Source organism: Osmerus eperlanus, chromosome 4 (genome assembly GCF_963692335.1).
Source record: "Osmerus eperlanus chromosome 4, fOsmEpe2.1, whole genome shotgun sequence".
NCBI classification, from domain to species: Eukaryota; Metazoa; Chordata; class Actinopteri; order Osmeriformes; family Osmeridae; genus Osmerus; species Osmerus eperlanus.
In genome coordinates, this window is record NC_085021.1 from 14,354,755 (window position 1) to 14,367,822 (window position 13,068).

Consider the following 13,068-nt stretch of genomic DNA (forward strand, 5'->3'; position numbering starts at 1 on the left):
GGTATTTTTGCCGACACAGTAGTTTTTGAAAGTTCATTATGGAGATATTGCGATGAAGGTCTAACATTCACCCCGCCTACTACAACGGGTTGCAAACTGGGTTACATTCAGGCTCAGTCAGACGCTAGCTGATCGTACAGCATCTTGTTGTTGGCTAGCTTGCTAGCTAGCAATTAGTCGGAAACTATTGTAGGTAGAGCTTGAGCTAGCCTAGCTAAGTCAGACAGCTAGCCACCACAGCCAAAGTAGAAGAACAATTTGCTTGTATTTACAACTAGCACAACTGTTTATCCGGTGAGCTAATGTAATATTCACGTGCGACCCGGGGCTTTTAAACGCAGTGATACAGTATTGTAGCGAAAGTTAACTACAGTAGTCTAGTACTGGACTAGTCTAGCTTAGTTAGGCTGTGTACTGTGCTAAGCTAAGTTAAGTAGGGATCTCTCACTCTTGTTTGTTGCACGGGCGGGGACAAGTCAGGTCTGTTGCGACTTCCAAAACTAAACGGTATGTTGGTAGGTAGGTACTGTAACGTTAGTTGAGTAGATTAATATGTGTGGAATGGAAAGTCATCATCCCGAAATATGAATATGATGTAAGCTTCGTCACCGTGGCTAGCATAAAAACAAAGCGATGCTGCTGGGAATGAGAAACAGCCAGATAACTACTAAAGATAGCCTTGCAAATACTGTACTGTACTGTACCATTAGTTCCTACAGTAGCCTACTAGTAGACAGCTAGAGCTAGCGACAAGTACTAGTTACTGTACTCTACAAGTCGTTAGCTAAATAATGTAGTTACAGTTAGCCAGCTACAAACAATGCTTTCGTTCTCGGTATTACAAACACAGGTAGGCTACAGGTACAGGTCTACTTCAGGTACAGTACGGTAGCAGACAATTATAGCTAGAGCTAATATTTAAACACTTTTTTTTATTGTTGGGCCCTTTTTGAAATGTCATTAAAATATGATTGACAATCCCTGATCAAATGCAGTACTCGCTTGGACGTGCGTTAGTCAGAAACAGACCTGTGTGTGTACTGTATTAGGTTCCAGTTGTCAGATGTTCAAATTTTACAGTGTTAGGAATGATGAAAACCCCAAGGCCTGTTACCAACAAATAGTGTAAGTGGCATTGGCGTTGTCTTTAAGGGCATCCAAAAATAATTATTTTGATTAAAGCTTAATTTGGATCAGGTCAGATGAACACAAACTATGTTGATGCATAAGTTAACTTGTATAATACAATTAAATTATTGTAGTGTTTGATCAAATTTCGTCCAGTTTCGCAATTATTTCGCAATTATCTAAATTCTCTTTACATTGTGCTAGCACTAGCAGAGACTGGGTGTGCCTATGTCTATTGGGTGTGCTACCTGCCAGAGCTGTTTATCACACCACCTGGTTATTAGTAAATGGCTCAAGGAGGAATATGTGTTTGCTCATAAACACCAGCGCAGAGCCTCTTTGTTTACTGTAGCCATGGCAGCAATCAGTTAGCCCAGAGGGACTGTTTACTCTGTAAACAAACCTTCAATAATTCAGTTAAAATTGTGAAAGCACTGCGACTGCACGAAGCTCTGTCGAAAATATTGTGTCATTTGATCTGCAACACATGGCTATCGAGATCAATGTAAGAGCATTTTGCATCGCTGTATTGATTAAAAAAAGTTTTTGGATTGATTTCTTAACACTAGGAAAATGTAGGCCTCAGTCAAAATACTCGGCAATCCTAGTTTGTTTTATCTTGTCCAGCTGCTGAAGGATGTTGTTGGTCTGTTCCTCAGGTCAGCAAGTCCAGATGCATGAGTCTGGGTCAGATCAGACCACTAACAGCAGTCCAGTCAATCAGACGGAGAATGGGACCAGTGAGAATGATAATTGGATGAGCAGGCAAACTCTATCTCAACAGGAATCTGGGGCTGATTGCCCTCAGCAACACCAGGTTATCACTCTTATACTGTCACAATGCTTCAACTGGTTTGCAGAATATTTAATTTTAATAGAAACAATTGCTTGGGCTGTGCTAATGGATGAGAGTCTGATTTTATGTCACTGTTTTTCTAACACAGCAAACAGGTTAATTTACACCAAAAATATAGTAGGCTGTTACTTTAACTTCTCATGCAGGACATCTTTCTCTTCCTTAAAACACCCTCTGTGTGTCTGTTCAGTGCTCTTGTTTTTCTGGTGATGGAGAGAACACAGAGCTGGGGAAGGGGGGGGGGTGTAGCTAGCTAGCTGGCTCAGTGGGGGAGGGGTCCAGCTAGAGGAGGAATGTGTCTGATTGGTTGGATTTGTTTATGCATACAGCACAACAACACAAGTAGGCTACACTGTCAGATTGCTAGGCAGTGCGACACTGTTCACAGATCTCTCGACTAGCCAGACCTCGCCTTTATTTTGCAGACAACCTCTATAAATGGACATTATCAGGTTTGTCACAATAATGGTTATGAAGCCTAATGTTTTAATGGAAATTATAGTATTAATTTGTTGATTTATACAACAGTGTTAATTTGGTTATTTTTATGTTTGTGACAGTAGTAGTGGGTTTGAATATAATAACCATCTTAATTAAATAGCTTTAGATGACACTGCATGCTTTTTTGAATTATGTTTTTGTTTCTCTTAGCCATAAGATATAAGGAGGCAGAAATGGCGGTTGTTGATCATTTAGATTTATTTAAAAAAACATAATTTCTTTGACTACGGTAGTAGGCTAGTTGTAGTCTTTTTTTATATCGTCTTGGCATACACATCCTCCTTTGCCTAAAACATATCAGTGTTTAGGCTACTTCATGTATGTGGGTTCTTGTCGACAATAACAACAACAAGTGATGTTTAGACTTGTCTGCTGTCATGGTAACAGGGATTAGCTTTTTGTTGTGTTGGTGTTCATAACAAAAATACAGAAACCAACAGATAGAGCTGAAGGATAATTTCATTTCATTTGTGTAGTCCACTGTGTTTCTTCAAAATCTGTGTTTCGGTTGATCTTCTACAGCATTTATGGTGGTGTGTAAAATAGGCCAATAGCACAGTGATAAGCTTTATCTAAAATGCTTAGGAGGTAGTAAATGATTGTCCCTCATAAAATGCATTGTGGAGTGGCTCTGTTGTAAACAGAATCAATTATGATTGATGGTTGTATTTCTTCTTAGCATTTTCAGATTCAATGACACACAATCTTTCTTGATATGAGTTATAACACCGGAGGCTTTATTCGAGCAGCCCCTCCTGTACTAGTGCATATAAAGGACAAACTAACAAGGCAATACACTATTTTTGTTAGCTTTAAGCCTCTGTAACTTCTGCCAGCAGTTTGTTTATTCCATCCAAAACAGACCCAGCCTTGAGAGGGAACTGTTTGTGTCTGGTTAAAGCTTAATTAAAATGCAATCCGGAGTTCTATTTTTGCCAACATGCCCAGTATCCCAGCTTATACATTATTTATATATCTATGTGACTTTGATTATTCTGTTTAAGTTCACTGTAAACATCCCCAGAGCTGGAAGTGTTTGACAGACAGGGAGATGGAGGGGCTAGTGCTTGGTGCCCAGTGGTGAATGTTTGTGCATTTCCGTGCAATTCCTTGTAAGGCATAATGTTTCCACTTTAGTTGTTTGACTGCAAGAGATTTCAACAAGAACCCCAGTTCTGTCATCAGAAGTTGGAACTCTACACTGCAGCTGTGTAGTACTATGCTTCTTGGGACTAATGTCCACCTGTGTTCCAGTTCCCAGTGTCAGTGTCGATGATGACCCCTCCAGTCGAGTCTCTCCAGCAGCAGATCCTCCAGCAGCAGCTCCTCAGCCCTCAGCAGCTCCAGATCCTACTTCAGCAGCAGAAAGCACTCATGTTACACCAGGTAGGAATGATACCAGCAAAAAAGAACAGCAGTCTGACTATATTAAAAAGGCATCATTAGAATTGTCTTTGGTCAGATTTTCTATGTTGATACCTTTTATATGGAATGAAGATCATTCTTTTTTTGCAGCAGCAAATCCAAGAGCTCTTTAAGAAACAGCAGGATCAAGTCAGTGTCCAGCTTCTAGAACAGAAGCACTCTGGGATCTCCAGTCAAGAGGTAAACTGCTCTGGCATCCAGGGAAACCAAGGCTTTTCTCTTGCTGGCACACTGGCTTTTAGGCGAACTGAGCTTCTGTAGGTCTTTGTACATGACCAGAAATGTCTGTGTTTTTGTGCTCTGCTCCCCCACAGCAGCTGGCAGCCCAGCAGGTTGTTCTCCAGCAGCAGCTCCTCCAAGTCCAGCAGCAGCACCTGCTCAGTCTGCAGAGGCAGGGCCTGCTGTCCGTCCTGCCCATCAGCCCCTCCACAACCCAGGGTACATCACTCCTACTATCTGTCTCCTTTTGTCCAGGTTTGCTTGCTGCCTCACCTTTTACTGGCATTTTATCAGCAATAGGACTGAATGGTAAAAACTACTGCCTGCATCTGTGATTGCAGGGTGTGAAAATGGCACCAAGTTGTCTTCTGATGGAGAGATATCCTCCCTTCTTCAGAAGAGTCAGCCTCACAGCCAGCAGTCCACCACTAATGGACATCATGGGTTGAACACGCTAAAAAAGATTGACAGGTGTGTTCTGTTTTCATAGCTGATCTTGGTGGCTTGAACATTTGGTGTCAAATTATGGAATATCATCCACATACTCTTGTTGAACTGACTCGCTGTGTGTGGGCATTGTTTTTGGTTGTGTGCGTCTACAGCTCTCTGGAAGAATTTGCCCAGAACACACATCCTCTCTATGGCCATGGCATGTGTAAATGGCCAGGCTGTGAAACTGTCTCTGGAGACTTTCAGGCATTTCTTAAGTAAGTTGCAATTCTTGTATTTTTTTTCCATGCATGATGATCCTTTTTAAAAGTTGGACCCTGTCCCCTAATTGTAACGACACCCTGTAACTATACTGCCCTCTTGTGTTCTCTTATCCATTAGCAAGTGTTCTGACAGCGGATCACATTTTTAAACCATCACCTTGTGTTCCATTCTCTGTAACGTCTGTTCCCAGACACCTGAACAGTGAGCATACACTGGATGACAAGAGCACCGCACAGTGTCGTGTGCAGATGCAGGTTGTCCAACAGCTGGAATTGCAGGTAAACCTGGGTATGTTGTTAGCCAATTTACACGTGTAGGCAAAGTTTCCTTTCACAATTGATGTTGTTCTCCCTTTTGCAGTTAAAAAAAGACAAAGAGCGACTACAGGCAATGATGGCTCACCTGAAGTCCACTGAACCAAAACCAGCTGTGCAACCAGTAAGTCTGTGGACATGTTATGGCCTCCATAGCTTGGCTTTTAGTAAATAACCGCTTAATGCTTTCCTCTGGGTTGAGGATTCCCTGAAGGAAGTACAACTTAATAAGTGCAACTGATATGAATCTGTGCACAGTAAAGTGATCGACAAACTACAAACATTATCCTGTTCCTGTTTTCACTGTTCCAGGTAAATATTGTGCCCAGTGTGTCCTTCCCCCAAGCCACATTTCCTATAGTCCCTCCTCTCATGAGCTTGTCTCAGAGTGCCACCACACCCTCCACACCCCTCACACCGCTGTCAGAGTCGTCTGTGGTCACCCCCAACAGCCCTTTTGGCGGTAGCCCGGGATGCAGACGATACTCAGACAAGCACAGCAAGCCTATAAGTCAAGGTGAGTTAGAAACCAACAAATTTGTTTGTTGTTTGCTACAGAGGAAAAGCAACAACATTGCTCATCAATCTTCATGGGTAAAACAATGAGGTTTGATCTCTTACAGATATTGTTCCAAATAAAGAGTTCTACCTTCGCACTGAGGTTAGACCTCCATATACATACGCTTCGCTCATAAGACAGGTAAAGGAACCATTCATTTCCTTGTCACTATTTAAACTTTTGACTTGTTGTAAGTATCAGAGATACTTCAGTATTATTTACTGTTTTTTTTCCCTCTCATTTCCCAGGCAATATTTGAGTCACCGCACAAACAGCTAACACTAAATGAAATCTATAATTGGTTCACACGGACCTTTGCATACTTCAGACGCAATGCAGCTACTTGGAAGGTTAGCTTCTTATTATTGTAATTTTTTTATAATAATGATTGAATTGAATTCAACTATTGAATGTTCTTAACATGAACCCCTGTAGTTGACATGCCCTATTCCGTTTTTACTGCCCCGATCCTGCAGAATGCTGTGAGACACAATCTCAGCCTCCACAAGTGTTTTGTGCGTCTAGAGAACGTGAAGGGAGCTGTTTGGACCGTGGATGAAATTGAGTTTCATAGGAGACGGCCTCAGAAATCAACTGGCAGTGGGTAGGCAGAATATACCAGAGCCCTCCAGCCTAGCCTATTCATGTTCAGACTTCTTTTCGACACCTCAGACAGTGCTGATTGGTATCAGTGTGTTTGCGGAAGACATTAATGTGTATGTATTTGTTACTGTAGGTCTTCCTCCCTGAAGAACATTCACAACTCTGCGTCTACTGCTCAGGTAAGTGAAAATGATCAGTGCTTTCTCTGCTCCTTCATCTCCAGCCAAACAGTTACCTTTGGTAAACTTGATTTAACCTACCTCATGGGAAAAAGGGATTTCAATTGAGTGCGTATTATAAAACTAACGAACTGTGTACTGTTAAGGCTCCAGCTCATCTGTACGACCCAGCCTCTATGGGATGCATCCCTCTCAGTGCCTTGTCCCTGGTGCTGAAGGAGGAGATGAAAGAGGCTCTCTGCTACGGAGCTGGATCCCAGGGTGACAGCAGTGCAGAACACTCTCCTCTGCAAGCCACGTGAGGCTCCCATCTCATGTCGTTGTGGCCTATGAGAGATACTCTCTCATTTGACTGCCTGCAGTTGTTTCTTTTTTGTCTTATTTTGTCATCCGTCTGTGTCTAACCAGTGTCAAAGCCGAGCAGGAAGAGGAAGAAATCTGTGAGAGCTTTCCGCCTGAATCTCCTGAGAGTATAGATGAGTACAGTCCCAGCCCTGGAGTGTACCACGGTGAAGAAGCTGGCAGTCCAGGGAAGCAAAGACTACAGCTGGACCACCTGCCTTCTCTCTGACCAACATCTCCACAGCTAAACTTCCACTCTGACAGCTAGAATATATTAAGCCTAATGGCCCACTAAACGACAACACAACACATTTCCTCTTGAGAAAAGACTTTATCACAGTTTAAGGATTTTTTTTGTTTCAGTGTAGTATGTAATATCAGAAGACAGTAGCGCATGAAACAATAAAGAAACAATTTTGTCCTACGCAGAGATGGTAAGCTTAATGTTACAGCCTCAAGTAATATATATATATATATATATATATTGTTATTTTGAAGCTTTACAATGTAGAATTTTTTTTGTAGAATAACCAAAGTAAAGGGAATATTCATGGTCGGCACTTTGTGTTGTCTGATATCCCTTTAAACTATTCACACTATGCTGCATCTCCAGTAGCAGGTAGGATTTTTTCCATGTGTGATGAAACTAATGACTGAATAAATGTACATGGTTAATTTACAAACAAAAATATATACACTGCCAGCAAATAAGATTGATGTGTATTTATTAAAGCTGAATCACAAAAAGACAACTTAACCTATCTGGTGAGATGGAATTATTTATGTACTATTTGTTTCCTTTCACTACCCCAAACATTGTTTAATGTGGGATTTTTGAATTTGTAACCTTCTTTGACATTTTATAAGACACATTATCATGATTGTACGCCTGTCTCAATGAATAAAACCCTATGATAAATTTGTAGGCATTTTGTGATGACTAAGAGGGACAAATGTCCTCCATTATCCACCCAGTGTATAGGAGCAGGTATGAGGACTGACATGACTGTTATCAGTGGGATAACAGTCATGGATGGAGTGTAGAATAAAACGACCAGATCTGGCAGAACAAATATCTACGCTGTAATCTACAGTATCCCCAACTGTAGACCATACCTATAAAATAAACCAGGCAGAATAGTATGGGTTGACATTTTCCAGATGTCAGTGTATTGTGACGTGTGGATAAAATGTATTGACGAGTAGTTATTGAAGTAGTTAGCGGTCAAAGATAAGTCAAGATAAGATACTGCCTTATTAATCCCCAGGCCGGAAAATGGGGGTGCGACAGCAGCAGAGAGACAAGTGAAAAATAGAGATGTAAACATAAATAATAAAAATAAGTGTTCTTCAAGAAGTGTCAGGGTGAAGTATAGAATCCAGTCCACAATAAAATGTGTAGTTCAGTATAGACCCTGTATGGAAGGAAACGTGTATCACTGTCTAAAATGGTTACAATGGATGCAACTCAACCGATACATCTAAAGTGCATATTGTTTATTCTCTAAATACATTCTTTGTGGATTGTATCATTACCATAATAATGTAGTTTTCATAAAACATTGTTATCTGTTACCCTATTGGTCAGGATCCATGTGGGGTGTGTTCATGTTAGCAGCAGTGGTCTATGAACATCTGGGCTTCAAACAGGATATCGTTTTCTAGTGTTGGATGCTTGTGCCTCTATGGACAGATACATCTTTACAGTTATCAGATGTCAACACAATCAAAAACCTCTCCAGAGGAATCAGATTATTTCAATGCCAGGAATGATAAGAACCCTTTGATTGAAGGTAAGTTATTTCAATAGTCACGCTATTGTGTGCTGGAAAGATTGTTGTTTTATTGAGGCAGGTCAATGAGTGATGCATGAAGGGCAACGAGGAGTCTATTTTATTTATATTGTCTGATAAGTGATCACAGATACCCATACGGATGCATAAATATACCAACAGATACAAAATACATACAATATTGACACATTTCACTGATGTACCTCTGTGCTTTGAAGAGCGTGTACTTTATCATGTTGATGTGCAACGGAGGAAACAGGATCTCAGTAAAAGGAGACAATCGATAAACACTTCTCATTAAACCTACAGGGGTCATTGTGCCTCCATTAAAGCCCTTTACTTTAGTCCATGCCTCTCTGACATTGTGTTTTACATTTACATTTAGTCATTTAGCAGACGCTCTTATCCAGAGCGACTTACAGTAAGTACAGGGACATTCTCCCCAAGGCAAGTGGGGTGAAGTGCCTTGCCCAAGGACACAACGTCATTTGGCAGGCCAGGAATCGAACTGGCAACCTTCAGATTACTAGCCCGATTTCCTCACCGCTCAGCCACCTGATTCCCCCCTGATTCCTGTTTTAAAAATCATTATGGAGATGATTTGACATGATTACTTTGACATGATGATGATGGTGGCTAAGGATGGATAGTGTTTTAGTCACCATGAATTAGATGAATTGCTTGGGTACACTTAAACTTTAGCTAGTATGCTTTGGAAGTCAGAAGTTGTCTGTGTTTGTTTCTGAAGGAGACATATCTCCTCCGGTCCAACCCAGAGTGAAGAGCAAGGTCGTTGTCAGTGGAGTGCGCCGCCTGAGCACCATATCAGAACAGGATGCAGACAAGGTGGACACAGATCTCCATTACCAGGTTCCCCTGGGAGGCAATGGATGGGATGAATCCAGTTTTTCCCTGTGTTCTGACAAGTACAACATCAGCAGTGGCCTCTTCTCCTTGGATTCCCACCAGCCTGACTCAGGAGGTACCGTGTTTCCTCTGAGATAAACTAGTGAACACCATTTTAATTGCAATATTGTGTCTCTTATATGTCTGTTAACTATGCATTACATGTATTGAAGTTTCATGTAAACTAATATTGTTTTGGTTCCCGTATCCAACACAATCTCCTAAGATACACGCATCATACATTTTCTTTGTTCATTTTCCCAGATGACTGTGCGGCCATCTTGCTGGAGTGCCTCTACTGTCACTTCTGTGACTTGTTGGCCATGCTGCCAGACACCTGTGAGAGGGCCGTGGGCCGCTGTTTCCCCTCCCTCAAGTACAGGAATGCTGCCAGTGAGCAGGAGAAAGGAGGAGACTGCTGCAGCTGCAGCCTGAAGCTGGACTGTGGCTGCTGCAGTGCTTGTCAGGAGACCGCTGAGCTCCTGGAGCTGGCCATGGAGATCTCTGAAGTCTGCTTTCGCTGAGTTTGCTGTGTGTTATTCTTGTATTTTCTTGTATCATTACGTTTTAACGGTAGTTATGGGATGGTATGTAGTATCCAGAGCACTTAAAATTCCCAATTGCATTTCTTACTGACGTGATTAAATGATCATAAAAGAACTTGTACTGAGTGTGAATTGTCATCTTTATTACACTATGGATAAAACCATGCTCAGATTTGAAGAGCCCAAGCATCTGAAAACTATATTTGGCTCCTCTCTCAACTTGTGTTACCATCAGTCAGGCATCAAGACTCTCTCAAACCTTTCCATGATCCTTCTCTATATTCTTGTGGTGAACTTCTTTGAAGGTCCAGGCCTGTTAAACTAATTTCTCAAGAAAGTACGGACAGCATACACTCATCTATCAACGAAAGTCGTGATATGGCTGTGTATCCAGGAACAGAGTTCAGTTTACAACAAGTGAATGGGACATGGACTCGACAAGTGGGACAGTGTGAGAAGGCGGGCCGGGTTTCAGCTTCAAAAATGTAAGTAGCCAGTTACATTATATTATGTATATTAGTTGAAAAGTTGGAGATATTATACACTGTGTAACATCCCATTGGTAATATGACCAATGGGATGTTTTTTCAATATGTTTTTTAATTTGGAACCTGTTTACACCAAAAACTATTGGTTTACTGAACATATTATTTTAAATTATCAATTTATTAGTTAAGATTTTGTACAAAAGCATTGAAGACTAAAATAAAAAAATATTTGTAATGAAATTATGTACAATAGTAAACATGAGTTGCATGGGTTATATTTGTGTCTTGAAAAGGACAGTGTGGAATATCTTTCTATTTTTGGCCCAGCTGTCATTTGAGTTGTGCAGTGGTCATAGTAGAGCAATAAAAAAACTGTAAACCCATTCTGCAGGCCTTCTTTAAGTAATAATTCAAGTTGATCAAAATATATCCATTACTGCATCCTTGCCTATACATATATATATACCGTTTTTATTGAACAAAAAACTATTATTCTCTGTTGTGTTATCTTTACAATGGATCCTCAGCTTTGAGAGCAAGTCAGAACACGGACACACCTGGACAGTGGTCAGCCCTATTGTGTTCACCTACAGGGTTATCCAGTGTCACAACCTTCTGGATGTGGGGAATGACACCCTGTTATGGGGTCATATAGGGGACCAAGAGGAGCTCAAGGCAATCAGGAGAAACTCCCAGCCTATAAGGCGCTTTGTTGCCATTGATGAAACTGTCAATCACCTTTATGGCTTGCAGATCACCCAATACTTTGAGGCCAGAAATGTTGTTTGCAGAATACTCTCTCTGCCAACCACGGAGGAGAATAAATCTATGGACCTGGTGACCAAGGTCCTGGAGGAGGTCCACAGGTTTGGGATTGACAGACGCTCTGAGCCTATCATAGCCATTGGTGGAGGGGTGTGCTTGGACGTGGTTGGTTTAGCAGCGTCTCTGTACCGCAGACGGACGCCCTACATTCGCATACCGACCACTCTGCTTGCTTACATTGACGCCAGCGTAGGGGCAAAAACCGGAGTGAACTTTGCCAATGGAAAGAACAAGATTGGGAGTTACATCCCTCCTATTGCCACATTTTTAGATCGTTCCTTTATCCAAACAATTCCACGCCGCCAGATCTCTAATGGGATGGCAGAAATGTTGAAGGTACACATCACTGCCTGAACATGCATGTGACAAGAGTAGAGTGTAGAGGACTAAAACAGTATATGCATGATGTAATATTCCTAAAATGACCTAAATCTGATGATTGCCAAACATAATCCTGAAACCATCGATAGAGTTGCTTTCCAGAAACACCACCTAGAATCTAGGTAATGGTACATGCAACCTTTCTAGGCTCTGCATCTACAGCAACCTAAAACCTACTCTCAGACAACTCACATCAAGATATAATTGCTATGTATAACTGCTGTGTAAAGTCTAACTGCAAGATCCTGTGTGACACAGATGGCCTTGATGAAACATCACGGTCTGTTTGAGATCCTGGAGAAGGAGGGCAGAAAGCTGCTGGACTCCAGGTTCCAGTCCTCTGATAGGACCAGCCTTGACGACCATGAGGATGATGCCTCCGTATCCACACGTATTGCCATAGAAACAATGCTGGAGGAGCTGGCTCCCAACCTGTGGGAGGATGACCTGGACAGGCTGGTGGATTTTGGTCACCTGATCAGTCCAGAGTTGGAGATGGTGAAGTCAATAACTAATGTCTTAGGAGTGTGTTGAAGGAAACACTTCACCTAGGATGTTATATATATTCATATTATACTTATACATATTCAAATGTATAAGAAAAAAGTATATCTATGCAACTGACACTAGTTGACACTATCTGTCCCTTTTTTGCAGAAGGTGTTGCCTGCATTGCTCCATGGGGAGGCTGTGAACATTGACATGTCCCTCATGGTGTACATAGCCCACCAGAGGGGGCTGCTGACAGTGGAGGAGAAGGCCAGAATAACTCAGTGTATGCTGGGCCTGGAGCTGCCTGTTTGGCACCAGGAATGTAGTCTGGCCCTGGTGCAGAGGGCTCTGGGGAACCGCCTAAAGCATTCAGCTGGCTGTCTGAGGATGCCCCTACCCACAGGGCTGGGGTGTGCAGGTCTGAACAGGAACACCTTTCAGTGGCAGACAACACACTCCTATCAAACAGAATGTTATACCTGTTTGTGGTTTGCTGTTTCAGTTGACACATTTGTATTCTTTCCGTTCTCTCGTATGAACAGAAATCTTCCACGATATCAGCGATGATGTCTTGTGCCAGGCTTTCCAGAGATGGAGTGATGAACTTGGTGTTAGACAACAAAACATAAACACCAATAATGCTGGCAAGGAGTTCCAGAGAGATGACCACAACAGGAGATGATAACTGAAAAGTTAAGATTAGTTTGCAGTGTTAATGTTATGTGCACTGGTCTATTGAATTATTACATAAAGCTAATCAAACTTCAATTCTGATAGAAACTAGTGATTTTATCTATA

At 41.7% G+C, this 13,068-nt stretch overlaps 3 protein-coding genes across 4 annotated transcripts; all 3 read left to right on the forward strand.

Annotated features, from left to right (window-relative positions):
- Nucleotides 1-35: 35 nt before the first annotated feature.
- On the forward strand, nt 36-7,597 carry LOC134018959 (forkhead box protein P1-B-like). The gene is made up of 16 exons (XM_062459369.1): nt 36-507; nt 1,788-1,945; nt 3,740-3,871; nt 4,001-4,090; nt 4,225-4,348; nt 4,471-4,600; nt 4,732-4,836; nt 5,034-5,121; nt 5,204-5,281; nt 5,470-5,674; nt 5,781-5,857; nt 5,965-6,066; nt 6,193-6,320; nt 6,453-6,498; nt 6,645-6,796; nt 6,907-7,597. The coding sequence occupies exons 2-16, from the start codon at nt 1,802-1,804 to the stop codon at nt 7,067-7,069; spliced, it is 1,764 nt and encodes a 587-aa protein (XP_062315353.1). The 5' UTR covers nt 36-507; nt 1,788-1,801; the 3' UTR covers nt 7,070-7,597.
- Nucleotides 7,598-8,503: 906 nt separating this feature from the next.
- Nucleotides 8,504-10,194, forward strand: LOC134018267 (myoD family inhibitor domain-containing protein 2-like). Its single transcript, XM_062458149.1, has 3 exons — nt 8,504-8,633; nt 9,382-9,615; nt 9,804-10,194. Exons 1-3 carry the CDS (start codon nt 8,555-8,557, stop codon nt 10,061-10,063), a joined length of 573 nt encoding a protein of 190 aa, XP_062314133.1. The 5' UTR covers nt 8,504-8,554; the 3' UTR covers nt 10,064-10,194.
- A 103-nt stretch (nt 10,195-10,297) lies between these two features.
- On the forward strand, nt 10,298-13,038 carry LOC134018964 (2-epi-5-epi-valiolone synthase-like). 2 transcript variants are annotated; one of them, XM_062459374.1, is made up of 5 exons: nt 10,298-10,569; nt 11,100-11,733; nt 12,037-12,276; nt 12,439-12,688; nt 12,813-13,038. In XM_062459374.1, the coding sequence occupies exons 1-5, from the start codon at nt 10,463-10,465 to the stop codon at nt 12,950-12,952; spliced, it is 1,371 nt and encodes a 456-aa protein (XP_062315358.1). In that variant the 5' UTR covers nt 10,298-10,462; the 3' UTR covers nt 12,953-13,038. The 2 variants fall into 2 exon arrangements, with proteins under 2 accessions (XP_062315358.1, XP_062315357.1); XM_062459373.1 differs by having other exon boundaries at nt 10,299-10,569; nt 12,436-12,688.
- The last annotated feature ends 30 nt before the right edge of the window (nt 13,039-13,068 follow it).

What these genes read in the sequence shown, in the direction of transcription:
- LOC134018959 (XM_062459369.1), top strand. Translation starts at nt 1,802, where the DNA reads ATGCATGAGTCTGGGTCAGATCAGACCACTAACAGCAGTCCAGTCAAT. An exon ending in AAGCACTCATGTTACACCAG is followed by an intron (nt 3,872 to 4,000) that starts GTAGGAATGATA and finishes CTTTTTTTGCAG; the next exon opens with CAGCAAATCCAAGAGCTCTT. An exon ending in CAGCCCCTCCACAACCCAGG is followed by an intron (nt 4,349 to 4,470) that starts GTACATCACTCC and finishes CTGTGATTGCAG; the next exon opens with GGTGTGAAAATGGCACCAAG.
- LOC134018267 (XM_062458149.1), top strand. Translation starts at nt 8,555, where the DNA reads ATGTCAACACAATCAAAAACCTCTCCAGAGGAATCAGATTATTTCAAT. An exon ending in TAAGAACCCTTTGATTGAAG is followed by an intron (nt 8,634 to 9,381) that starts GTAAGTTATTTC and finishes TTGTTTCTGAAG; the next exon opens with GAGACATATCTCCTCCGGTC. An exon ending in CCACCAGCCTGACTCAGGAG is followed by an intron (nt 9,616 to 9,803) that starts GTACCGTGTTTC and finishes TCATTTTCCCAG; the next exon opens with ATGACTGTGCGGCCATCTTG.
- LOC134018964 (XM_062459373.1), top strand. Translation starts at nt 10,463, where the DNA reads ATGGCTGTGTATCCAGGAACAGAGTTCAGTTTACAACAAGTGAATGGG. An exon ending in CGGGTTTCAGCTTCAAAAAT is followed by an intron (nt 10,570 to 11,099) that starts GTAAGTAGCCAG and finishes ATGGATCCTCAG; the next exon opens with CTTTGAGAGCAAGTCAGAAC. An exon ending in TCAGTCCAGAGTTGGAGATG is followed by an intron (nt 12,277 to 12,435) that starts GTGAAGTCAATA and finishes CCTTTTTTGCAG; the next exon opens with AAGGTGTTGCCTGCATTGCT.